General features: G+C 37.2%; 4 protein-coding genes across 4 annotated transcripts in view; 1 reads left to right on the top strand and 3 right to left on the bottom strand.

The window, feature by feature from the left end:
* LOC107673077 (msx2-interacting protein-like) overlaps positions 1-15380 on the bottom strand; it is a 50237-nt gene extending 34857 nt beyond the window's left edge. The window contains 3 exon segments of the mRNA XM_016466521.1: positions 7500-8120; positions 12115-12435; positions 15159-15380. Coding sequence (XP_016322007.1) covers positions 7500-8120; positions 12115-12435; positions 15159-15241 — 1025 coding nt within the window. The 5' untranslated portion in view covers positions 15242-15380.
* A 1295-nt stretch (positions 15381-16675) lies between these two features.
* tmem82 (transmembrane protein 82) lies at positions 16676-20147 on the bottom strand. The gene is made up of 7 exons (XM_016466494.1): positions 20067-20147; positions 19860-19946; positions 19698-19725; positions 19369-19546; positions 18859-19276; positions 18402-18583; positions 16676-18290 (listed from the first exon to the last, which is right to left on the bottom strand). The coding sequence occupies exons 2-7, from the start codon at positions 19942-19944 to the stop codon at positions 18207-18209; spliced, it is 975 nt and encodes a 324-aa protein (XP_016321980.1). The 5' UTR covers positions 19945-19946; positions 20067-20147; the 3' UTR covers positions 16676-18206.
* A 455-nt stretch (positions 20148-20602) lies between these two features.
* LOC107673112 (sulfotransferase 1C4-like) lies at positions 20603-23214 on the bottom strand. The gene is made up of 8 exons (XM_016466585.1): positions 23115-23214; positions 22749-22904; positions 22539-22667; positions 22351-22448; positions 22144-22270; positions 21929-22023; positions 20849-21029; positions 20603-20742 (listed from the first exon to the last, which is right to left on the bottom strand). Exons 2-8 carry the CDS (start codon positions 22885-22887, stop codon positions 20630-20632), a joined length of 882 nt encoding a protein of 293 aa, XP_016322071.1. The 5' UTR covers positions 22888-22904; positions 23115-23214; the 3' UTR covers positions 20603-20629.
* A 505-nt stretch (positions 23215-23719) lies between these two features.
* Positions 23720-24830, top strand: part of LOC107673108 (SUZ domain-containing protein 1) — an 8686-nt gene continuing 7575 nt past the window's right edge. The window contains exon 1 of the mRNA XM_016466581.1: positions 23720-23887. Within this exon, the coding sequence (XP_016322067.1) occupies positions 23837-23887 (51 nt within the window). The 5' untranslated portion in view covers positions 23720-23836. The remainder of the gene's footprint in view (positions 23888-24830) is intronic.

Here is a 24830-nt window from a genome sequence, read left to right as displayed (position 1 = left end):
TTTCTTGCTTTTTTTGAACTAATTGAACTAATTATTATTGCCTCATTGCTATTATATATGTATTTTAAGTAATTTTAAAGGCCTTACATCTATTACATCTATTTTTATTACCACAAAAATTGTTTATTATAATTATAGGGCACTATGAAATCCGTTTTATTTCCAAATTCATTTTTTTCCATTTTCATTTTTCATTTTAATGGTTCCATTCAATTTTAATAATCAAAAGCATCTCCAATTAATTGATTTTATTTATTTTTTTTAAGTTTTTTTTCTTCTTTTTTTTCAGAAATACTGCACATTTACATTTTTCTCCTAAATAAATTCTGGTAAATACTCCTTTAAAAAGTGTTTTTTGCTTATAATTTTATTACTAGTAGACTAGAACAAGTGGATATGTTGTCATTCTTACACTATAATACTGAACTTTGATTTCAGTGATTTGGACTATGAGATGGACACTTGCTTCTTGCACTCTATGTTGCACTTTACTTTTGCTTTAAAAAAAGGATTTCATAGAAATTTGGATTTAATTTGGTTTAATAAAATATAGTTTAATAAAATATTCTTAAGTAAAATTGTTGATTTTTTGTGGGAAATTAATCGCTTAGATTAATCGATAAATTAGTCAATAGATTAATCAAAATAAAAATAGTCGTTAGTGGCAGCCCTAGTCGACCACTTCCCCTCCTTCCGATCGTGAGTATGTGGGGGGAAAAAAGCAGGGCTGTTTTATCATACTAGACACATTTGAAAGTTCTGTTATAATGCTACTTCGTCACCGGTCTATTAAAACGCACAACATATTAAAGTGTCTTTGGTGTTTCCATGTTTTCTACAAAACAAAACCGGAAATCGAGGGGTTATGACGTCATTGGTAGGCGACACAATGACACTATGGACACGGTCCGTGTCACTAGTTAAAATTGCTTATTTCTCTGAATTTAAACATTCTTCGAAACATTTGGGATAATGCAAGTACACAAGTCAGCAAAATATATAACACTGTTCTAGTGGTTTTTGGATATTTTAATTAAAAAATCTTACATATTGTGCCTTTAAAGGAGAATAGAAACAAGCAGAAAAGGATGTTTAACATGACCTATGTCCAGTCTCCAGAGAATTTATGGCATGCAAATGTGCCACATCTCATTACAAGTGAAGGTCTGTGTTGATTTCCTAAAGCCGCAGGGCCACTTGTCAATCACTCCCAAAATACATCTTGCACACAAATGATTAAGTATCAGTCATTGATGGCTGACCCAATGCCTTAAGCCAGTGTCTAGCCTGGTCAGCATCACAGAGTGAAAGAACGCAACGTCAACTAGGTCAGTCAACATTAGAGCCCGACCGATATTGTTTTTTTTTTGGGCCCGATGCCGATACCAATATTAGGGAGTAAAAAAAAGTCTGATATCGATATATCGGCCGATATTCTTTATGTATATATTATAGTACAGTACAAGTCAAAAGTATAGACACACTTCCCATGCTTGTGTCTAAACTTTTGACTGGTACTGTATATAGAATACAGTATATACATAAACAGAATATATATATACATAAAAAATTTTTTAGCAATGATAACTCAAATGTGGTGATCAAACACTTATAATGATGTGACAAAAATATGTAATGGAGGCAGGGTATTTAACAATTTAACAATAAACTTTATTATCCAAAATACGCCTGACATCAGTGCACTTGACGCTACACTTGTGCACTTAACTTGAATTAAGAAAATAAGGGAACTGTGTAGGGCAAGCACTACTGCCAATCCAACAGGGGCAGGTTTATGCGGGAAGCACAGCTTTTCCAAATGTAGACATTTAAAAAAACCAACAGGGGCAGGTTTATGCAGGAAGCACAGCTTTTCCAAATGTAAACATCTAAAATTAATAAATAATAATAATGAATAATATATATCTTTTTTTTCCACAAATAGTGTGTTGTGTATTTTCTGCTAATCAAATGAACACGCAGAGCATGAGGATTCGTATTTAACTGGTCTTTTTGCGATTTAATATTCACAGACACTAGTCTATATCGTGATTTGATTAAATGTGATGTGACCGATGTGATAAGCATAAGTTTTGGGCCGCGGCGTTGCTGGTATAAAAACAAGCTGCCGCGATCAGATTTGTCATGTTGCACCGCGCCGCATCCAGTGTAGACAGCATCACTGCTTATAATGAGTTCTATAGTATTTTGTCGCGCCGCTCGCGTCCAGTGTAGACACGGTTAGTGCTGGGCAGTATACCGGTTCATACCGAATACCGGTGTTTATTTTTGTTATGATATGAATTTTTAAAATACCGCAATACCGGAGTATGTCGCTTAAACAACGTTCGGAACGTGACACTGTTTGAAAGGGGTCCCTTTTCACTGTTGCACTGTGGTGAGGGAACAGCTGTATGTGTTACTAAAGCTCAATTTATACTTCTGCGTATAACCTACACCGTAGCTTACGCATAGACGCACACCCATACGCCGTAGCCTGACGTGAACCTCTCCAAAAATCTAACAGCGCGTCAATTCTACGCAGACCGCAAGCGCTGTGATTGGTCTGCAAGAACCCCTCCCTCCATATGTACTTGAGTTTTGTGTGTGTTCATGTGCACTTTAATATATTTTAATGTTACACCTACTTATATAAAATAAAACAAAGCAAAGAACAAGTGTCTTATCATTTATTATACTACATAGCATTATACATCAGTAGTTGTCCGCAACAAACAATGTTGATCTGCCGTGGTACAAGTCCTTGTGCAGATTGAAAGAATGCCATCATCTCCTGTTCCGTTGTTGTCTCCTTTTTGTAGTTTTAAATAATGATTTAATGATTTGATATTTATTTGCCGCCGTCGTAGTTCGTCTGTTAATATCACATGCACTTTTTTGTTTGTTGTTTTTTTTAGTTTGTTACTCAGACATAGGCAGTGCTGCTGCATGAGACAAAAAAGTAATATAGCCAAAACAACCGCATAGCCGCTCTTTAGTGTAGATGCATGTTGATTTTATCAGACAATGCCACGAATATAAATGAGAGTGACTCCTGTTTAACTTGTATTAAAAGGGGTCGTGTTTAGTCAATATTTAGTGTGGTATTTTTGACAATATTCACTTATCATGACAGTAAAATAGGGCATTCCAAGTCAATATACTGCAGTATTTCCTCTCTCAATCAGTAGAAAATATGGTTAACACCCGGTCATGCATGAAAAAAAATACCATCATGTACCGTGAAACCGGTATAATTTTGAAAAATACCGTGATATAAATTTTTGGTCATACCGCCCAGCACTAGACACAGTGTTAGAATCATTGTAACGTGACGATCAAATATAGGTGGGTGGCAGGCGGATCATTTGAAGCAGCGGAATCAGGTGAAGTTTGAGCTCATTTGCGCATCTTTACACTACACTGACCTGGGTTGCCGGTAGCAAACAATGGAGCGCACTCTGCTGGACAAACCAAGTAATTACACCATTTAGAAGCATTTCATCTGCATAATGGTGGTGCTCATCGTTTACTCAGGAAAAAGGTCTATATGTTCTGTAAAAAACAAATGTTCATATCGGCGGCATATTAGCTGATACCGATATATCTGCGACAGGCTCATATCGGCCGATAAAATCGGCAAAACGATATATCGGTCAGGCTCTAGTCAACATCACATGTTTTAAGGCCTGTTGTCACCAAGACACCAAGACAAGGTTTGCATGTGATCTGTCTGTTCAGACAAGGACAAAAGAAACAGCAAACGTGCTCAATAATAAAACGCAAGAATTCAGCATTACACAGAACAACGGTACACAATTTTCAATTTTTGCAAATCTGCCATTTATTAAACAACATTAAATACAAGAATAGAGAGACGAGAGCTGCTTTGGCATGCGAATTGAATTAAATTCTTTATCACACTAAACATCTGTCTTGGTGTGAAAAAGCTTTTAGAGCTTCATGACTCTGTAACATTGGGGTTGTCATTAATGAATAGTTCAGCTGAAAATACTGAAAATTATATAGACACCTTTCTCAACATTTGGACCATTTAAATATGATGTCATTGTTGTTAAAACTGGTTTCCATTTACTTCCTCTAACTGGTAATTATTTACTGAGAAAGCACCTCGACTAGTACATGTTTGTTTTTCCCTATTTCAACAAATATATTTCCTGGTTATGAAGAGTCAACAGCACAGAGGTGCAGGCCAAGAAGTCTATGAATTTAAGTTTCACCCAGCTGTTTAACAATAACATGCAAGTGATTACCCAGGCTGTATTTATGCTGTCCATAAATACAAGTAAAAAAAAATGAACCAAATATTAAAGAACTGAATTGCATTGATTAATAGATTTATACATCGACAAAAACTATAAGGCTTCTGTCTTTGGATATGCTTAAAAGCTAAATGTTTAGAGGGGGAAACCTAACTAAATGCATTCCCTTTGATATGGTCATCTATAACGGTTTAAATATTTGTCCTGAAACATTTCCTACATTTTAAAATTCAAGGATAAAAAGAGATTCCCACAAAGATAAAGTTATAGTCCAAAACCTGCTGGGGGCAATGCTTGACCAGAGCAGTTATGGCTTGCACACATATCCGCTCCAGGGCATCCCAATATGCCGACTCAAAGCGCTTGAAGCCAAATCTGCAACTGGGTCAGGAATGAGATGAAAAAAAAAATAGTTTGCATTCCCTTCATTGGACTTTTTCAAGTTTTGTTGGTTTACAGCACAGAATCAGCAGAAATGGTTCAGAAAAACAGATTTTTTAATGTCTAAAGTTAAAACAATATAATGTAAAAAAAAAAAAAAAGATCACTAGTGCAGTTAATTAGATTTAGAAGTCACATAAATAGTTAAGTGGACATAACCGGTGTGGTTGAGAGTAGAGGTCGACCGCTAGCTATCGGTATCGGCAAAATCCACTATCGGTCGACCTCTAGTTGAGAGGTTCGATTGACTGAAGTACAACACAATGTACTCAATGTATTATAACACAAATAAGGGGTTAAAGTTAAATAAACAAAAGGTTGGTCACCATACACTAACAAACTTTATGTAATCTACCGAGCTTGAAAAAAAATGAGGAAGGGTCTTGGTGGCCACATGTGAGAGAAACCTTTCCACACAGACCAACGGTGCATCTACTACATACTGACTTGAAATGGGTGAATACTAATAAGAACTGTAATCAATTTAGTAGAAAGTAATATTCTACTATAACAATATTCTTCATTGTAAGTGGAAAAAAACATTTAAAAACATCTCTGGTTTCTTTTTATAGCATCCAGTTATAATTTAATACAAAAAGAAAAGGCAACAAGCATCTTTAAAACAGTAAACGTTGACTGGGAGATAAGCAATGATGAACGACAACAGAAGTATGTTTACCGTTACCGACTAACTACTTAATCTGTAATCAGTATCCATTGTTATTGACCACTTAAAAACCTAGGGGATCACCAAGACCACCAAAGACAAAGCTATCACATGCCATTACATGAGCATGTGGATTGAGTCCAAAGATCAACAACTTAGCAACTGAGAAGTATCCTACTATGACTATGCCTTTGTCATACTATGATGAATTTACAGGGTTAATCAATGGCTGTACAAGTTCTAAAAGATCTTTTTGAAGCATCAGCATGCTAAGAGATGTTTAAATGTAATTTATGTGCCAAACAGACAGTCCTGACTCAAACTCAATCTACTGGTTGAGCCAAAGTTGCTGTGTCAGGCTGGTCAAGATGCTTAAACAAATAAAGCATTGATGGATAGTGTCACAGAGCCACAACCTACAAATGCTCTACTCGCCTATGCATATTCATTTAGGATAAAGTATGTTAACACTGAAAAATGCACATTTTAAACAGCACGTAAGAATTTCGTACATACAGGTGCATCTCAATAAATTAGAATGTCATGGAAAAGTTCATTTATTTCAGTAATTCAACTCAAATTGTTAAACTCGTGTATTAAATAAATTCAATGCACACAGACTGAAGTAGTTTAAGTCTTTGGTTCTTTTAATTGTGATGATTTTGGCTCACATTTAACAAAAACCCACCAATTCACTATCTCAACAAATTAGAATACTTCATAAGACCAATAAAAAAAACATTTTTAGTGAATTGTTGGCCTTCTGGAAAGTATGTTCATTTACTGTACATGTACTCAATACTTGGTAGGGGCTCCTTTTGCTTTAATTACTGCCTCAATTCGGCGTGGCATGGAGGTGATCAGTTTGTGGTACTGCTGAGGTGGTATGGAAGCCCAGGAAAATGAATTCTGCTGGAAAATGAAATCAGCATCTTCAAAAAGCTGGGGTGTTTTGTGTTGATTAGCTGATTGGCATGTCACCATATTCTAATTTGTTGAGATAGTGAATTGGTGGGTTTTTGTTAAATGCGAGCCAAAATCATCACAATCAAAAGAACCAAAGACTTAAACTACTTCAGTCTGTGTGCAATGAATTTATTTAATACACGAGTTTCACAATTTGATTTGAATTACTGAAATAAATGAACATTTCCACGACATTCTAATTTATTGAGATGCACCTGTATTCTTCAAAAGAAACAAAAATGCAATACTGTCGTTTAAGTACTAAAAGCCGTGCAAACATGGCTCAACAATGATGACCAGTGTGAGGGAGTTTTGGGCCAGTTGACAGGACAGTGTCATTTGGCCTTTTCCAGTCAGTGCTGCTTTGCCACTAAAAATGTTACATTCGTAGATCTGAAGCCTTGAAACTTAAATGTTTGATTTTCTGTGATGAAATCTACATTGCTGTTGCAAATTCTGCTGATTTTTCAGAAAGATAATGCTATCTAGCTGGCTAACAGATGAGGTTTTGATGAAATTGCAAAAGTGACTTGTGGTATTCTTGAAACCTGTTATAATGTGCATCATATGCAATAATTTTCTAGCAAAAGTGTGTTTATAATTTTATAGAATATGTAACTACATTATATCCAGTTTGTTTCAATTATTTTTATAAAACACAAAAGAAGATATTTTGAAGAATATGGGCAACAGGTCCCCAATGACTTTCAACGTATGGTAAAAAAAAAATGCCAATGGGGACTAGAAACTTTTTGGTTACCAAAACTTTTTTTAAATATCTTTTGTGCTCAGCAGAAGAAAAAAAAAAAAATCACAAGTCTGGAACAACTTGAATTTAAATTTTTTGGGTGAACTATGCCTTTAACATATAAAGATTCTATTTTAAATGTACTGGCATCTATCTGCTAAAGCAGTGATGGGCAAACCTGGCCCTTCCAGGCCACTTTCCTGCAGAGATTTGATCCAACCCTGATATGACTCACCTGCCTGTAGCCTTCTAGTAGTCTTGAAGGCAATGATTAGCTGGTTCAGGTGTGTTTGATTAGGGTTGGAGTTAGCCTCTGAAGGAAAGTGGCCTGGAAGGGCCAAGTTTGCCCACCCCTGTGCTAAAGAGATGCACCAAGATGCTTTATTGCACTTACCTGCCACTGCCGCTGGTGCTGCTGACAGAGTCAGAGCTGGAGGAACGACTGCGGGATCCTGAGCCACTGCGGGAGCGTGCCAGCCGCACTGCTTGACTCGGCAGCCTCTGTGGTGATGGATTGTGTGATTGCGAAGAGTGTGGTGAACGACTGCGACTGTGGTGGTATGTCCTTTCTACTCGTCTGCCTCTTTCTTCTATGTATAATTCCCGATGGACCACACTGGCGAGTGTGAAAGCTTCACGGGCACGGGATTCATAGCGAGTCTCTGTAGTCTCAAAACGAGTAGGGCTCCGGCTTCGTGAACCATAGTAGACAATGCCTCCCGGTGTCGAGCTGCCACTTCCTACTCCAGCAGCGCTGCTAGTGTTTCCACCAGCACCGGTGCTTCCTGCAACACTCCCTGCAACACCTACAATGGCCCCTGATGAGCCGCCTCCAATGCTGCCACTGGCAGAACTGGCACTCCCGCTAGCTCCACTGAGGGCCCGGTCCCTAGAGTCTCTGTAATAATCGGTTTCGTAGTGACGTTGGTGATCGAAACTACTGCTGTTGCTGCTGCTACGCTCATGGTGTCCATAGGCACTGTGATCGTAAGACCGCTCTTGACCGTCCGCAGCCCTACATGACAAGGAAAGGGATGGAGGATGGCAGAGAAAAATGGAAAGAATGAAATGAATGTTATTTTCATCCCTGACAGGCATACAAGTCAAGTGACATGCGTTGAAGAGTGATTTAATCAAAACATAGACTGCAAGTGCATGTTGGAAAGATGCTGTCTTGGACTGTCTTTTATTGTAGCATTCAATACAAATACTGATACCAGGTCAGGACAACTTGGACTTTTTTTGTTTGTTTATTAATTTGGGATTTTGCTTTTGCAATTTACTCTTTTTGCATTTGTGAAATCAAACTGAATCCATACTGAAAACAAAGGGGGAAAAATTATGCATGACAAAAGCCATGCATGCCATGGTCAGTCACATTCCAAGTTACACAGGCTACAGAAAAAAAATCAGGAGACTCATTTACTTTACAATGGCAATTTACAATTTTTTAGATAACTAAAATGAACTTTTTTTAATGCATAAAACTATTGTTTTATTTGTTGTTGTTGTCTTTCTTAATGAGAAATTGCAATTACATTACACTTAGAGATGACCAATTAGATAGTTATTTTCTTCTGTATTAATACCATGAATATAATAAAGCAAATATCTCTTTTAATTAGAAATCCCAGACAACCTACTTCCCTTCTATGATAGAATGACATAACCGCGTATTACTGCCTCATTTTGTGATTTAATTAACTAAACGGGATGAGGTTTCATGAATACAATTAAGTCATTCTCAAATAATAAAATCAAATCCACAGGTTATAAAAACTCATTATTTTGGAATAAAGGTCTTTTACAATAATACGCTCCAACATCATTTGTTCTGGTCAGGCTGTAGAATAATGATTCATGTGGAGAGTGATTCTAAACCATGTTTTTTTTTTTAAAGAGGAACAGAATAAACCCTAACGAAAAGGAATGAGTAAAAGGGACACCATGATACGCTAAGCTCTACCCTAGCTTCACTTTAATAGCCATTTTGAAACACTTGGAAGACTTTCAGTTTCAGTAGCCCTTTTCAAACTATTAAAACATAACTGCAATCATCCCACAACCCTTTTATGAGTCAAAAACCTACATATATTTTTAAATCGCTGAGGGAAAAAGCAGTAATATTTTAATATTTTTAAAATTATATATTTATACTGATGAGTTCTGCTAATTTTAATTTTAAATCAGTCAATCTACCTGTCGGTTTTTCCTTATATAAATTATTATACAAATTATCAGATTGCAAATAAAAATTATTTCATTTACTTTTTCAAACTTGAATGGTCTTAAGTGTGCAACAGAAAATATTAATAACCAATAGCCTAACCTATGAGAGGTATTCTATTAAAATAATATCACCACGGTTAAGAATTGTTCTTAGGCACGACAAGTAGTGTACCTAAAGTCTGTTTAATCTTGCAATAGAGCTACCAACAGTTACATTTATTACTAATAATGATAATCATCAAAATAAACTAATATTTCGCAAAGTTATACTGACCACCGACCATTAATAACTGCGTGGTTGCCAAGCAGCATAGCAAATTTACACATTAATATATTAGCTATTTATAACACAAGTCAATTCTGTCATTTCTAATCACTAAAAGGTTGAAACAACACCTGACAAATTCCATTAAAAGCTTGAGATGCAGTTTCTCCAGAATAAGTATTTGTTAGTCCTGACAGTGAGTGATAGTGAGAATGTTGCAACAAATCTGACCTAGTTAATTTAAATAAGTTTGGTTTCCATTAGAAAAAGATGCTTTTGTTTAGTGAAGCCAGCTGTGTAACTTGACTGTGATCAACCTTTACAGTACATATAGTCCACTCCTGTAATTTGCACAAGAACTGTCAAACAGTGGTGACACATTGCATCAAAACACTCCACAGCTCATTTGCCATCTCCTCCATTTTCATAGAGCTGTTATGTGTTTGGCTAGCTTTGCTGTATTCTTTAAAGTCATTTGAACCTTTTTGTCTTCATAAGCCTCAAACAATATTCAAATTATTCACGTAGATAAAGCAGAGAGGCAAAAAGCCAGGGAGTGTGACAAAGATTGAGAATCAGGAAAGGGACAGCAAAGTGAGGTAAAAATCTGCAAATGCCAACAAGCTACTAAAAACAGCCTGTTTAACAGCTACATCTGTTAGTGGGAGATGGAAAAAAAGACAGGGGATCATACTAGGGGTTAGAGAACAGCTAAAATACACAGGGCAGAACATACCAACCTTTTCAGACAGCGGTAACCCGACCTACAATTCCAAATACAATTTAGGGAGACAGAACTTTGTGAGCAAAAAAGGGGGTTAAAAATGTAGAATGTAAAAATGGTAAGAAAAAAACTACGAAGTAATCCTTATCTTTCAGGATCCAACATAATAGTTCGACCAAAAAGAATCCATGCATCTTAAAAAAATAAGTCAATATCAATATGGGAAAAGCGTATGGAGGTAAAAGTCATGAGGCAGAATGTCCAACTCAGTTCAGTTCAAAGAAAAAATCCCCATCAGATCAAAAACAGGCTGGAGAAAGAAGTCCAAAAATATAAATCCATAATGTTGTTCTTAATACAGCATTACTTGTGTTCTTTATTTTCATTAGTCCTTTGAAGCGAAATGTCTCTGTAGATTTTGAAAAATTTGATTTTCTGCATGATGCCTCTGTCCTTTTAAATCCCTCTTCAGTGCATTAAAAAAACAGATTCAGTTCTTTGGAATCTTATCTCACCACCTCCTTACAGCTGAAAACAGTTCATTTCTCTGATATCCCAATAGAACAAGGTACCAATGTTCTAATCACTGTGAATGGTAATAATCCAAGTTAACTCTGAAAACATGGGCATTCGATCAATGTTTTACAAATCCCAGTGGAATCTTCATTGATGTTTGGAAAAAGAGATCAATAATCCATTGGCATTGGAATAGTCCATTAGGAGAAACCGACTTTCTTATTAATTGTAGTGTATCCATAGTCTGCTGTAGTCCCAGATCCGTTATGGGGCTTTGTAATCCAGTGGCATATTTCACATCCAAACTGAGATGTCTTTAGCCCCACAATAGCAATACCTCCATGCTTTACTGTGAGGATCCAAAAATCAGTTCTTTCTTCAGTATATTAGACCAAATGCTACTTTAAATCCATTTTTTTTTCTTTGGCATTTAGGAAAAAATGAAAAAATGAACTTAAATGGTCTAGAAATAAGTAATGGATAAATAAAAAGATTTGCTCACTGCGTTTCTGTCACATTCTACCATGTTGATCAATGGCAGAAGTCTCCCATGTAATTAAAAGGCAAACCCTAACACCACAAATAATCCCAAAAAAAAGAGAAAAGAAACCGTAGTGATAGAATATCCTTTGTCATTGGGTAGTATTAATCCACTGTGATTAAGAATCCAAAGAATACCATCCACAGCGCTCCAGATCATGGAATGGAAAGAACTGATTCCTAAACCACCCATTTCAATAATCCGATTACCAATCAATGGGTCTTAATTGATCAACACCGTAATCGTGTTACAATAACAGAGCAAAAACACATGATGTAACCCATTAATCCACCTTGGGCGGTACAGTACTCCAGAATAGGGCAATTCCAGGTAAGGCCGCGGTCACGGATTCGCTCTTGCTTCCAGAAATCCCGGAATATTTTGATATCCGAAACATGCCCTGGATTCTCTTCGCAGCGATATCCAACTCTGAGAGAATCCCCATGCAGAGGCACGCTAATCTCTACATAATGATAATGAATTTCAGTGCATGTTCACCATGCTTTGACAAACTTCAAAACTGGTTTGCTTTACACGGTGAGCGATGACAGACCTCAACCATCAAAGCGCGATGCCCAAATTAATACCCTCCAGTGTGTTCTCTTAATTTCCCTCATGTCACCCGCCCCAAAACAATAAATTAGCCCAATTAATGACGGAAATAACTGGGAGGGAGAGATGAGTTACAAGAAACGAACGGTCCCCCTGCCTTCAGAAAAACTATGTCCACTTACCCGTCTAGTCTGCGTTCAAAGCGTCCCTCTCTGCTGTGGAGTGACACAGGGGGCCCATACACAGGGCCCCCCGCCCCCCTTGTGAACCCTGAAACATCCCGCCCACGAGTGGCTATGGACAGGCTATCATCCAGGCCTCGAGCTGCACTGGGAATAGTTCCTGGCTCATTGTAATCAGTGCGTAGGTCCCTGTCTCCCATCTTGTTGATAGAATTATGAGCTTTCTGAGCACTCTTAATGTCCACAAAATCCACAAAAGCTGCCACTCCACCCTCTGATCCACGTTTTGGGAGCACTTTGACACTCTCCACACGTCCATACCTAAAAAAGCAAAAAATAGCAGAAAAGGTATTTAATTGTAGCCAACACAAATGCATTGCATGATACTTGCAATCAATTATGCTGATATGAATAACCATCATACACACTGCCAATCCGCAAAGGGCAGATTAGATGGTGAAAAAGCTGAAAACAAACCTGCATGCCAGTCATTTGTGCAATATGTAAATAAGACTATTCAAATAAAAACAGCCTGCCTTATGTATCATCACACAAAAATTTACCACTGTATGAGTAGCATCAACCACATGCCAGTAATATCTCCTTTCATTTGAATACATCCAATAATTATGACAGGCAAACAAATATCAGATTTTGATGGCCTGTTTCTGGTGCACCACAGAATTGCAAAATAGCATCTTGCTGCACAATATGTATATGCGAATGCCAGAATTCAGTCAAATGTCATAATTCCGTCAAATCATTCAGGCTTGAAACGTCCTTGTGATGTTTTGATCTGCTCTATTTACCTCTTCTGGACATGTTTAATAAACGTACATTCATTTTTACTGTACAATTCTTGAAATATGGTGCTTGTATGAGCCTCATGTAAATATACTATACATTAATTTGCTGTCAATCATCAAACAAATAAACAAAACATACTAAACAGATGACAGGTGTACATGGAGGTTAAAACAACACTTGGTAAGCAAAATATGAAAATGTGTAATAAGCAATAGGCATTCAAATGGGTGTTCTAGGTGAGCAGCTGTCTGATACACCAGTTCTCACACTCACTACACAATCTCCGTCGCCATTTTACAAACCTATTCACACTGCTTATTCATTCTCGCGTCCCCCATCTTCAATAAGTAGGCTACCTCTGCCGCACTGACCTGAGCTTTGACAGACACCTACACAAATCACTTCGGGGTACATAAATATGTTCAATTTATTTATATAAATGTATATATCTGTATTTATTTTCTGTATACAACAGAAAACTATTTCTCCTTTAATATTCCGTCACAACTGAGCATGAGCGTGTTTTAATTTAGTTCCCATTCAAGGGGCGACCGTTATTACCACAATTCAAATCTAAATAGACAAGCATGTGAACAAAGCCTGCAGTTGAGACAACAAAGCGGTTGGTCTAAAAATGAATAAATTATTTACACAAATCTTATATGTAGGTTCTCTCATACTAGTGCCTACCTCCTTTTGTGCTCAACTCGCAAAGTAATATCTTGCTATGTATTGTTATGATGTTCAGTCTAAACATCTCCAGCACAATACAGGCTATACAACCAAACAAAAACAACATTATGATGAGTTCGATCACAACTGCATTTTTCAAAGACTACGTCTGTGTGTTTTGATTGTAGCCTATTTGTACAAATATGTGACTTGACAGAATTAATGTGGTCAATAAAGTTGTTATACAGCCTTTAGTCAAGTCAATTCTATATGTATAGCGTTTTTTACACTAACTTACATTGTTTTAAGGGGATTTACAGAAAAACACGACGTTAATGTTTATAATACCTTAATACCTTCGTCGCATAACGCTGGGCGATAATATGGTTAACATTTTGCGACGATACTTGCGATGTAACGTTAGTTTCGCTTTACGTGACTATACCGTATGTATGCAGATAAAGCTGGGTATATTTAGATATCCAACCTTTTATAGAGATGTATGCGATAATAATTTATGTTTTGGGACGATATAAACAATCAAGCAACCGACTTTAAAGTCAGATGTATTGGTGTAACACGCGATATTGCGATGTCACTACTGAGGGAGCAATCTCGCCACGCTGTTTCAGATAAAAACCGATTCGCACCATTTAGTTCCAACAAACCGTGTTATTCTGATTTAGTTACGCCTTCCACTCAAAGCCAGGTTGTAACTTGTAAAAACTATATACTACCTCGTTTTACCTGAATCCATACAGGTGAGAAATTGACATTAAACCCCTCGGGTATGTGGGAGGTTTTGACCGCTAGATGCTTTTTAACACTGAATATCATGCCTTGCTGCCATACTAAACAAAACAGCCCATGTATGTGAGTATATTCACCTCACAGCCATACACAAACTTCTGGCTGACAACTTAACGTAAACGTCCTATTGGTGCGGTAATAGGAACTGTCGCCACATGTTCATAGACTGACAGAAATGATCATTTGCAGGTTGGTCCTGAACATTTTCAAACACACACTCGTCTTGAAAGTATCCCCACACTGCTATTGTTTGACTTCTCCTAGATGCAGCCACTGACGGTCAGTGCTCGCCTGACATTCATGACATCTGAGCCGAGCTCAAAACAACACCCATTGTAATGCTTTAGTAGTATAGTACAGACATCATTTAGCCAATTCAGCTCGCTCGCAGTATTTTTTCAACCACCAAGCAACAAACGTTACCTTTCAATAGTGTTACTGACATCTGGGTTGCAAATTAACGCAAGTTGAAGCCAGCAGTAATACAGCCAACAGTTACAAGTAACGCGCTTGTATGAGCCCCTCCGTGCTAATTAGCAACCTAGCGACGACTACGACTCTCGAAAGCTAATCACTAGCCAGCGTACGTTAAGTGAGCCAAAACAAGCCAACTCAATAGCAGCGTTGCTGCGAAAGTTGTGGCATACGTTTAAGGTGTTTAACTCCGCACCGGTGCGCTGCTATTGTTTTCCCCCAAACACTTGAAGGAAGCACATTGCTGGATGTTGTCTCGCTCTCAGCAAATCGTCACTTACCGTTTGAAGTGCTCGATAATTTTTTCCTCTCGTACATTTTCTGGTAAATTCCCCACCCATAAATGTCTGGTTTCCCGGACCATACTGCGTTTTGGTGTCCCCCGATCATACAGAAGATTTTACTGAGTTAAATCCGGCTGAATGTGTGTTACGGTGGGCGAGCAGTTCCTCTGACTCGACACTACGATTGGACCCGCTTGCGCTTGAAAGCTGTGTTGACTACGAGAGCCTCAGCCTTGCTGTCGAGGAGCGCGCTCCGGTTCATGACGAAATCGCGCATATGCAATGAGCACTCGGAATAGCACATGGATCAAATAATCGGACATGACATATTTTATTGTAAATCACCTTTAAGTGTTAAAATGTGCTTATACGTTGGATTCATGCAAGGTAAAAGTCAGACTAGGTTGCCTTGCTTTAGTATGACATTTGGCAGCCTGTTTGTAGAACAGGACTTTAAAAATGCAAGTTAATCATAATCTTGGGGTGTAAATTGTATGAGACGTGTGGTTTACCGCAAACTCTTTATACATGAGTCAGTGGCAGGACGGTGTTATTAGCTTCAGTACTGCTGCTTTGTATACTATGGAGCTTATAATATGACAAAACTATTTGAATTTGTATTGTAGTATATAAACCATAAATGTTTAAGAATGACTTAGGATACCTCTGGGCGATTCATGATCAGTTAGATCAACCTGATCTGAACACCAGAAAACTACTAATTGGCCAAAATGCTTCATTTGACTTTTCGGAGATCATCTACTCTTCCCTGTGGATTACCTCTTACCTACTTTCTGTAGCCTGCTATCTGAATTTCTGCATATTGAATTTTAGAATATTGAATTTGATGTTCCGAATTTCCTCTTGAAAACTTGAAGCTGTATTTTAAAAAACTGGATATTTGCAGTCAAAGAATTCAGAACAAAAAATTCACTGCTTGAAAATAGCCTATGTCTATAAAACTGCTATTAAAAAAAAAGTTAGTCGTGTTAAATTTCAAGTGTTCAATATTCAAGTAAACAAAGACTAATGCAGAACTATGTTAAATGCCACATAATATTAAGTTTTGATAAATGCCACTTGTCAATAATTCAAATTTATACAATACAAATTCAAATAGTTTTGTCATATTATAAGCTTCATAGTATACGTTTGCACATCCATTTGTTTTCCCAAAATCCAGGTGGGAACAGTCTGTTTTATATACGACTCACAAGTCAAAACAAAAGACATAACGAGATCCTCTGTACTCCGACGAACTAGTTCATTTAGTGCAGGTATAATTTAGTCAACTCTCTAGCTAATAGTTCCGTCTGTATTTGTGGGAGATTAGTAGCCTAGTCGGATATCTCCCAGTCTTAACAACAACAACAAGAACGATGTCTTTAACATGATTAGTTAATTGAAAAGACAAGCGTCGCGTAAGCTTAATAATTAACGACAGTACAGCCTGTTAACTGTCCAAAATGTAAATAAAGGCGATGATTAATCACTAGCTTATTGTGGCAATCAAATGCTGTCTTGAAGAAACACCCAAGGTAATGCCCAATCATGTAACATTTCCTTATTAAAACAAACATTTGTCTGTTTTCCAACTATGCACGAGGCGTACGGTTTGGTTCTCGCATGCGCCAGAATGCGGCAAAACAGGGACCGCAATGGATGAATCGCGCGTGCGCTTTTCACGCCCACATAGAGTTTTGACAAAGAGCGATCACAAACCCTCTGAGTGAGTGGTAGAAAATTCTGGAACTTGTACTGAGGTGGAGCAGTTTCTCAAGCTGGATCTTGAGCAAGCCACATAATCTTCAGATTCAGTCTTGAGTTCTTACTGGAATTGCATGGACTTTCTGGATCTGCCTAAATCCTTAATATTTATGGAATAGAACTAATAAAATGTAATCCTTTGACAGTTCTTTTGGGATTGGATTTGGGATTGGTTGCACGTTGGATGTACAAAAACGCAATTTAGTCCTAAACAATGTTGTATGTTATACAATAAATGAATCCCCTGGATACTTGGACAACAAATGTTCTTTGTTTTTTTCTTGCTCCAAACACAAGACGGTGTGGCAAACTTCTAAGGACGTGAAGACATTTATTGCTTTACTAAATTGATAAGAATAATTGTAATGCATTTATTCGACAGAGGAAACGACGGGATTGTAACCAAAAAAGTGACAGGATGTGGAATGCGTTTGAGAGAAATGTTTTGTCGTTGTATGTTTGAGCGCTTTTAAACGTCCTGGAACAGTCTCACCGTGATGAATTAAACGCGTACAGATTGCATACCAGAGCGATTTACGCGTCACAAACAGATCACACACTCGATGTTCCTGAATGTTCGGTTGTTAATTTTTGTCGTCAGTTATCAAAAGAATGTTCTTTGAAATATGACGCCATTTTGAGAATAACCTAGTGTAGGCAAAACCCAGCACAACAAAAGAAATGACAGCGCCTCGGCCATTTTGTTTCCAGTGGAGGTATTTTGGGTTCAAGTTCAGTTTAACTTCTTTAGCGCTTGGCTGCTTCCAAGGAATTGACGGAACTAACTTGTTACAGGGCTCAAAAATGTTAAAAGACTAGACGCAATTATGTAGTGAGTGTAGATGCTACTTTTAACTGTTTTTGTTGTGTTAGTTGTGTTTATTATAATGCCTGGGTGACTCTGGCCACATTTGTTGGTTGTTCCTATCCAAGTCATAGATAATCAAAATTAATATTGCTTGATTATATATATATATATATAGGTGTAGAGGAAATGTAATTCACCATATTCATACAGATATTGAATAGCAATATTTATTATTTTGGAAGGCATTTTTCATGCAGTACTAAATCGGCTTGAAATATTTAGGAATTGAAAGGCACATATCTCTTAAATACTTAAATGTACTTTTTTTTAGACAAACCACAGACCCTCATGGGATTGTGTTTACAACCTAGATTGTGTTTTGCAGAGATGTGTGTGTGTGTGTGTGTGTGTATGTATATATATATATATATATATATATATATATAGGTCAAGTTTGTTTTCATCCAAGCCTAGTCCAGTTTCCTTTCGAAATTCCTTAGTTCTCCCCGATTTCCAGGTCTTTTTAATGGGCTTTTAGGCACGTAGATGACATGCTGTGAAAATACAGTATGTTATTACATTTTATGCACACACAATCTTATCTATTGAATGCCTTGGGTATCAGATGAAGAGATAAGCAAATGCAATCAATTATTGTTTCTAACCTGATATATGGCTTCCAAAAGGTCTTGAGATGTAAACAGGCATGCAGCTTCACCAGTGAAGCAGATTAGAACATGGAGTACATCTGACCAGCTGCCCACTGTAATCAGTAACACAAAAAGCCCACCCAGTCGCACAACAACTGTATTGAGAATCTGCTGGCCAGGCGGATGATGTCGATCCTCTGAAAGATGGATTATATACTCATGATTAGACTCAAATGATGGCCAGTTTTGCCATGAAATGTACAATACTGTTCAAATGTTGGGGTCAGTAAGTTTTTGTTGTTGTTATTTTTTTATAAATTAATACTTTTATTCAGTAAGGGTGGATTAATCAATTTAAGTTATACTATAATCAACATATCAATTATATAATTTCAAATAAATGCTGCACTTTTAAATTCCAGTGAATAGAACGGTATTAAAACCATTACATTTTGCCAATTGATTGTCTTACCATTCATGTACACAACCAGCAGAGTGTAGCAGATTGTGAGTGGGGTCCAAAATCTCAGAGCCTCAGTGGTTGATAGAAAGTGTTGGTTTATGTTTGATATAGCAGCAATTCCAGATACACTAAAAGTTATAATTAGGGCACTGCAGAGCCAGGTTAATATAGAACTGCCAGTGGTTAATAGTCCAATGCAAAGTCCACAATAGCGCTGTGTACTATGTATTGGATACATTGTATTTACATGTCGCCATACTCTGCTGCACCTGCTTGCCAAGAACCAGCTCAGTCCTACTGCAAGGAGGAGGCTTAGCCAGCCTTGCGGTGCCCCCTCATGGAGGAAATTAAGGCTGCAGGTTAATGCGCAGCCCAAGGAGAACTGGCACTGGACAAGCAGCAGTAACAATGGGTCAATTATTGAGTCCTAAACAAAAAGAAACAGAACATTTTATCTAGAATGATATCGAGTTGTCATGCACAAATGTATTAAATGTCACAAATAAATTATGCTCATACTGATCCTCCTGTGATCCTTGCTGAAATGGCTCTAAGAGAGAACTCTAAAACTACCAGTGATGCAACGCGAGACCCCACAACTGAAAGAACCACTGTTAGGATCCAGAACTGAATTTTCTCTGTTAGTCCACCATTTAGTCTGTTCCGTCGTTTAATGTCTGTTTCAGGATCTGCGATACTTAAAAGAACAGACAAGTGAAATGTACAAAAACATCAACACAAAAACTGTCGTATCATATTATTTAAATATTATATAGGCTAGATTATATCAAATATTTATAATCTTCAGCCATACAGCATGGGCATATATAGCACATATACATTTTTACCTCTGTGCCTCAACAAACAAGTAAGTTTATAATTTCACAATGCAGGGCAAGATTATACCAAAAGATCAATCTATATTTATAATAAATAATCTATTGTTATCAAAGTAAATTAACTCCTTTATTAATGAACATTAATGACAGAATGTTCATTTCATGACTCACCTTGTAAAACACTATGTAAAGGAATAGCACTTGGTGTTAGCCAAGTAGGAACACTTGGCAGAAACCGGGAAATGAAGGACAACATGCCTATGTAAGTGAGAAATTGTTTAATGCGCCAATGATTTGTTTACATAGATACTAGTCAAACTGGCCACACACACACAAACAACTAAATCTTAACTAATCAAAATCATCAATATTACTGACCTTATTTTGTTATTTTCAGTTGCGTTGTTTGCGAACCTCACTCACATATAACCTTTATCAAGTGCAGATATGAGAGTTGGAGGTTTGGGAGCACAGTCTCAAAGGTCACTTAGGCCTTGATCAGTTTTTACAACTGTATGATTTGTTTCTCTACAGCCACAAAGTTTTAATCTATTAATGTATTCCCATAATTATTTCTGAGGCCTGTTCCTGATTTAAAATTGTAAAAATATTAAATAAAAAAACAACAACATTACATTTCTGCCCTCTGCTTGGGATTATTTTCATTTCCGTTAACTGATATCATGTGTACTTTCCAGAGATTTTATGAGCGGACTTGAACTTTACACTGCATTCAAGAGCTTTGAACAGTCAACAATTACCACCCATCCAGAGCAGAACATTAATATTACATTTTGTTGCCCAGCAATGTACAATGTACTTTATGAGGCAAAATAGAAACATATATGGGATTACATAGTTAATAATAATAACTTATTTAGGAAATTGTAATTGTTGTTTTTTTTTTGGACTACGAAACAGACACACTCCATTTCAATCTTTCATATTGTGAACCGTATTGGAATAGGACAATCAGACATTATTTTACGATAGTGTTCCTCAAATGCAGCATCCTCTTCTGCACTAAAGTGATTCTTCCAGTCACCAACCTCACCTATAAAACAAAATAAATATAAATTCTGAAAAAGAATAGAACAAATCCAATTTAAATGGTTCATTACTATAATAGTTTCTAACATAAAAAAATAAATAAAAATCACCTTTTCTCATGAACTCTGAGGCTGCACGATCAAAGATTGTATCTGGGATAGTTGAGTAGTTTGCCATGGGGTTTTCTCGCATAACTGAAAACGCTGTCATTTGCACAATATGCTCTATTGTACTTTTTGACAACTGCCGTTCGAGGAATTGAGCAATGCGGGTTATTTCGCGAACAGGGTCCTGAAATACAGTATACAAATTACTCAAATACTCATACTTAGTCTCAAATACTCAGACTTTTCATAGGCTCAAAAGGTTAAAGGTAGAGTTCACCCAAAAATTTTAATTTGCTGAAAACTGACTCTATTCAAGATGTAGATCAAATAAAATTTTGCATTATATCACTTATCCCTTATGAATCATAATGGGAATCTAAACAGCTGATAAAAGCAACACAATAATCCATAAGTAATCCACATGACTCCAGTCCATCAATTAACATCTTGTGAAGTGAAAAGCTTTATGTTTTTAAGAAACAAATCCATCAAGCCATTTTACCTTTAAACAGTTGCTTCTGGCCAAAATATGAATCCATAATCCATAATAATAACACCTCCTGTGAAAAAGTCCATCCCCTGTTGTTCTCTCATATTAAAATCCACTAACATATTTGTTAGTTTTGGACAGTTTTTGGACTGTTTTCGTTTGTTTGATCTGTGCATATTTCTCTCCTAATTCAGACAAGATTACTTTTTAACTGGACTGGAGAAAGCAATATTATGGGTAGAGGATTTTCTCTATTTTAGACGGAAGCAATGGTTTGAAGTTAAAAACGTCTTAATGATGGATTTGTTTTTACAGACATGCAGCTTGTGGATTACTTACACTACTTGTTGATTATTGTGATGTTTTTATCAGCTGTTTGGACTCCTGTTTGGACTGACGGCACCCATTCACTGCAGAGGATCCATTGGTAAGCAAGCAAATTAATGCTACATTTTTCCAAATCTGCTCAGATGAAGAAACAATCTACATCTTGAACTGACTGAGGGTGAGTATATTATCAGCAAAATGTAAAAAAAAAATTAATAAGTAAAAACATGTAATATAAATATATGTTTTGCAGAAAGCTGATTGACCTCTTTCATGTCTTCATATAATATGTAAAGGATTTTCTTGTTATGTCTTTCCCTCCAGTATCCTTTAACATGGTCATACCAGGATCCCCAACCCACTGAAAAAAATTCAGTCATTAGGAGTTCATTTAAGATATCATAATTAAGCGTATTCACATTTTACACAAAACAAGGCAATTGCTGTAGTGAACAGTCTAACTGCAGCATTCATGACTCACATTGCCCTTTCATGAACTTCTCCAGATATTGTGGCCAAGGGCCAGGCTCTGGCTGGTAAAGATGCATGCGGTCAAAGTGATAATATGAAACCACAGTGTCTTTCGGATTACGGGCCATATAAATAACCTATGGAAAAATGAAGGTGGGTTTAGCATTCACATAATATTGTATTTTTCAATACAGCCCATGAAATCTAACCTTCTAACCTTGCAACCAGCATCCCAGAAAGAACGAGGCACAAGCTGGATGGGAAGATGAGTTTTAATAACACGAGGGGGATCCATAACCTCCAGTTTAGTTATACCTATAACATTAGAGTTTAAATGTTTTTTATGCATAGGATACACCTTGCATGAAAATATATATGTTTAAAGTTTGGTTCTATAAAACATACCAGAACTTGAACCATCAGGAGCAGTCATCTCTAAGAATGGCATGCGCACCTGAGTGGGCGCCCGCTTGCACTTTTCAACATCTCCTTCATTCAGGATGCTATCCACTACTTCCTGTGTCCACGTAGTTCCTTTTACAGACAAGATGATTTCATCATTCAAATTACATTGTGTTGTTTTCATCATGCTGTTTTCAGTCTTTTGTACTCTACCTGCTTTAGGATACGTGGTAATGAGTAAATCCTCATTTGACGCCTGGAATTTCTCCACTCTTGCCCAGTACTTCACCACCGGCTCTAGTAATGGGACACCCTGAATTTGGCTCAGCCTTTCGCGTGTTGTCCCATCCATATTTTCCTTAACATTAGCTGTGATTAAGCATATAACCATTTTAATAACTGTTCACCAAAATGTTTTTATGTAAGACTTTTTCTGTCTAATCGTTTAATCTCTCGTACGTTTATTATTATGTATGACCTAATTGAGTTAATGTTGCTATGTATTAAGCGATTTAGTAGTAGACTACAAAACGAAACAATTAAGCTGTTTTTAGGAGAAAATAAGCCGGTTTTTTATACCTTGAGAACCTTGGACTGAAGCAGACGGTGAATGTAATGTGCGTTTTGTTGTTGCACAACTGCTCAGTAAGCTACTGGTTTGTACACATTCTGATTTGTAACGAAATGCGCAGTGGCAGACTGCGCACTTTTCTGTGTGACTTGCTTTATATGAAACTCTTTCCTATCATAAGCTATAATTATTATGTAAGATGCTAAAACTAAAGTAACCTTATAAATAGCATTTACGTGTAATACCTATAAAAGAACGCATATCCTTCTTCTGCAGTGCTTAATAAAGTGTATGTCAACTGGATTTATAAGCTAATAACCAAAAAAGACGCAATTTGTACTTATTCATTCTAACCAGCGTAGACGGCTTATAAATCATTCAGAATGAGTTTTTTTAAAATCTAAAAATGCAGAAAGTTTCCTGTGAGGGGTAGGTTTAGGGGTAGGGTTGGTGTAGGGCAATAGAATATAGGGTCTGTACGGTAGAAAAACCATTACGCTTATGGAGAGTCCCCACAAGGATAGCGTGTGTGTTTGTGTGACGTGTGTGTGTGTTTATAATGAAATTCTGACGTCCACGCGTTCCAGCACGGTGGATCTATCCTCCCTGCAGCAGATGGCGCTACTGTGTAACACTTTGGTTCACTGAACGGCTCTCTGACGCTGTAGAGGGAAAATGTGCGTTAGCGTGTGGATTGAGGGAAGCCCCTAGTTAGCCAAGAGTGGAAAACATGGATGATGAGGAGGTCGCCGAGAGCTGGGAAGAGGCCGCCGATAGTGGGGTAAATATGCGATAGCTGCGCTTTCCTTCTTGCTTCCACAAACAGTCTTTTCAATGTAGACAGCCTCGCGTGGAGCATTAGGCTGATTCATACCACCGGCCTCCTGCTAGCGTGCTAGTCACGCCTGTATATTTAGAGTTGGGCGGTAGGCCGCAGTTAAAGGGAAACTGGTCCCAAATCAGATGTTGTGGGATATTCCTTATTTTAAACCAGTGGGTAAAATAAAGGTGATTTTGAAAATGGCAGTTGGTGAAGCGACACGTTCGTGCGTCACGTAAAACAATTTGTGTTCTAAGCAAATGACGTAATGAAATTAAACTGCCTGCTAACTAATGCTAGTTAACTTAGCCGGGGCAACTTCTGCGGAATAACAAGGGGAAAACCTTTCTTTGCCACCGCGTAAAAAACCAAAGATGGCTGCCGAATGGACTGAGACCTGTTGGATGTCGTAGAGAAGGGACTGTGTCTTTTTGATATGTGTAGAATTTTATGAGTTGATTTTATGCGGAAATACGATTTCAAAGCAGCGGAAAATCGAGGTGGGATAGTCTCCATTCAGATAGTCAACAGGCGGTTTTCACAAGTTTTCAAATTGTCTTGGGTTCAGTTGTAAATGATACTGTGGGGACAATGTATTTGAAATTCCACATATCTTTACTGAGTAAAGTATTTGTAGTGATTTAGATGAAAAATGGAAGGTTTATCTCAAAGAGTTCGGTTCTTGTAACTTAAGGATAGTTATAACTTGCAGATGTGTGGATCTTGTGAGCGATACTGTTGTTTTTTAGATGCATTTAAAAGAATTGTTCACTCAACAATTGAAACAAGAAGAAAAAGCTGTCGTATTCGTATTACTGACCTTTTTCGTTGTCGAAATAGATGATGTGAGGCAAAATCCAGTCTCAGTCTCTCCATTCACTTTCATTGTTTTTTTTTTTCCCAG

Source organism: Sinocyclocheilus anshuiensis, unplaced genomic scaffold, assembly GCF_001515605.1.
Source record: "Sinocyclocheilus anshuiensis isolate Anshui unplaced genomic scaffold, SAMN03320099.WGS_v1.1 scaffold364, whole genome shotgun sequence".
In the NCBI taxonomy this organism is placed as follows: domain Eukaryota; kingdom Metazoa; phylum Chordata; class Actinopteri; order Cypriniformes; family Cyprinidae; genus Sinocyclocheilus; species Sinocyclocheilus anshuiensis.
The sequence above is the reverse complement of the archived record's forward strand: the minus strand, read 5'-3'. Positions and strand labels throughout refer to the sequence as shown.

Bases quoted from the DNA above. Each gene is read 5' to 3' on its own strand.
- tmem82 (XM_016466494.1), bottom strand. From the start codon at position 19,944: ATGTTGTCCTTCATTTCCCGGTTTCTGCCAAGTGTTCCTACTTGGCTA. The intron at 19,547-19,697 runs GTAAAAATGTAT...TGTTCTTTTAAG, and splicing joins TTGTTTGTTGAGGCACAGAG to TATCGCAGATCCTGAAACAG. The intron at 18,291-18,401 runs GTTAGAAACAAT...GTATTTTCACAG, and splicing joins TTTTGGAAGCCATATATCAG to CATGTCATCTACGTGCCTAA.
- LOC107673112 (XM_016466585.1), bottom strand. From the start codon at position 22,887: ATGGATGGGACAACACGCGAAAGGCTGAGCCAAATTCAGGGTGTCCCA. The intron at 22,024-22,143 runs GTGAGTCATGAA...AATTTTTTTCAG, and splicing joins GAAGTTCATGAAAGGGCAAT to TGGGTTGGGGATCCTGGTAT. The intron at 21,030-21,928 runs GTCAATCAGCTT...ACTGTATTTCAG, and splicing joins TATATGAAGACATGAAAGAG to GACCCTGTTCGCGAAATAAC.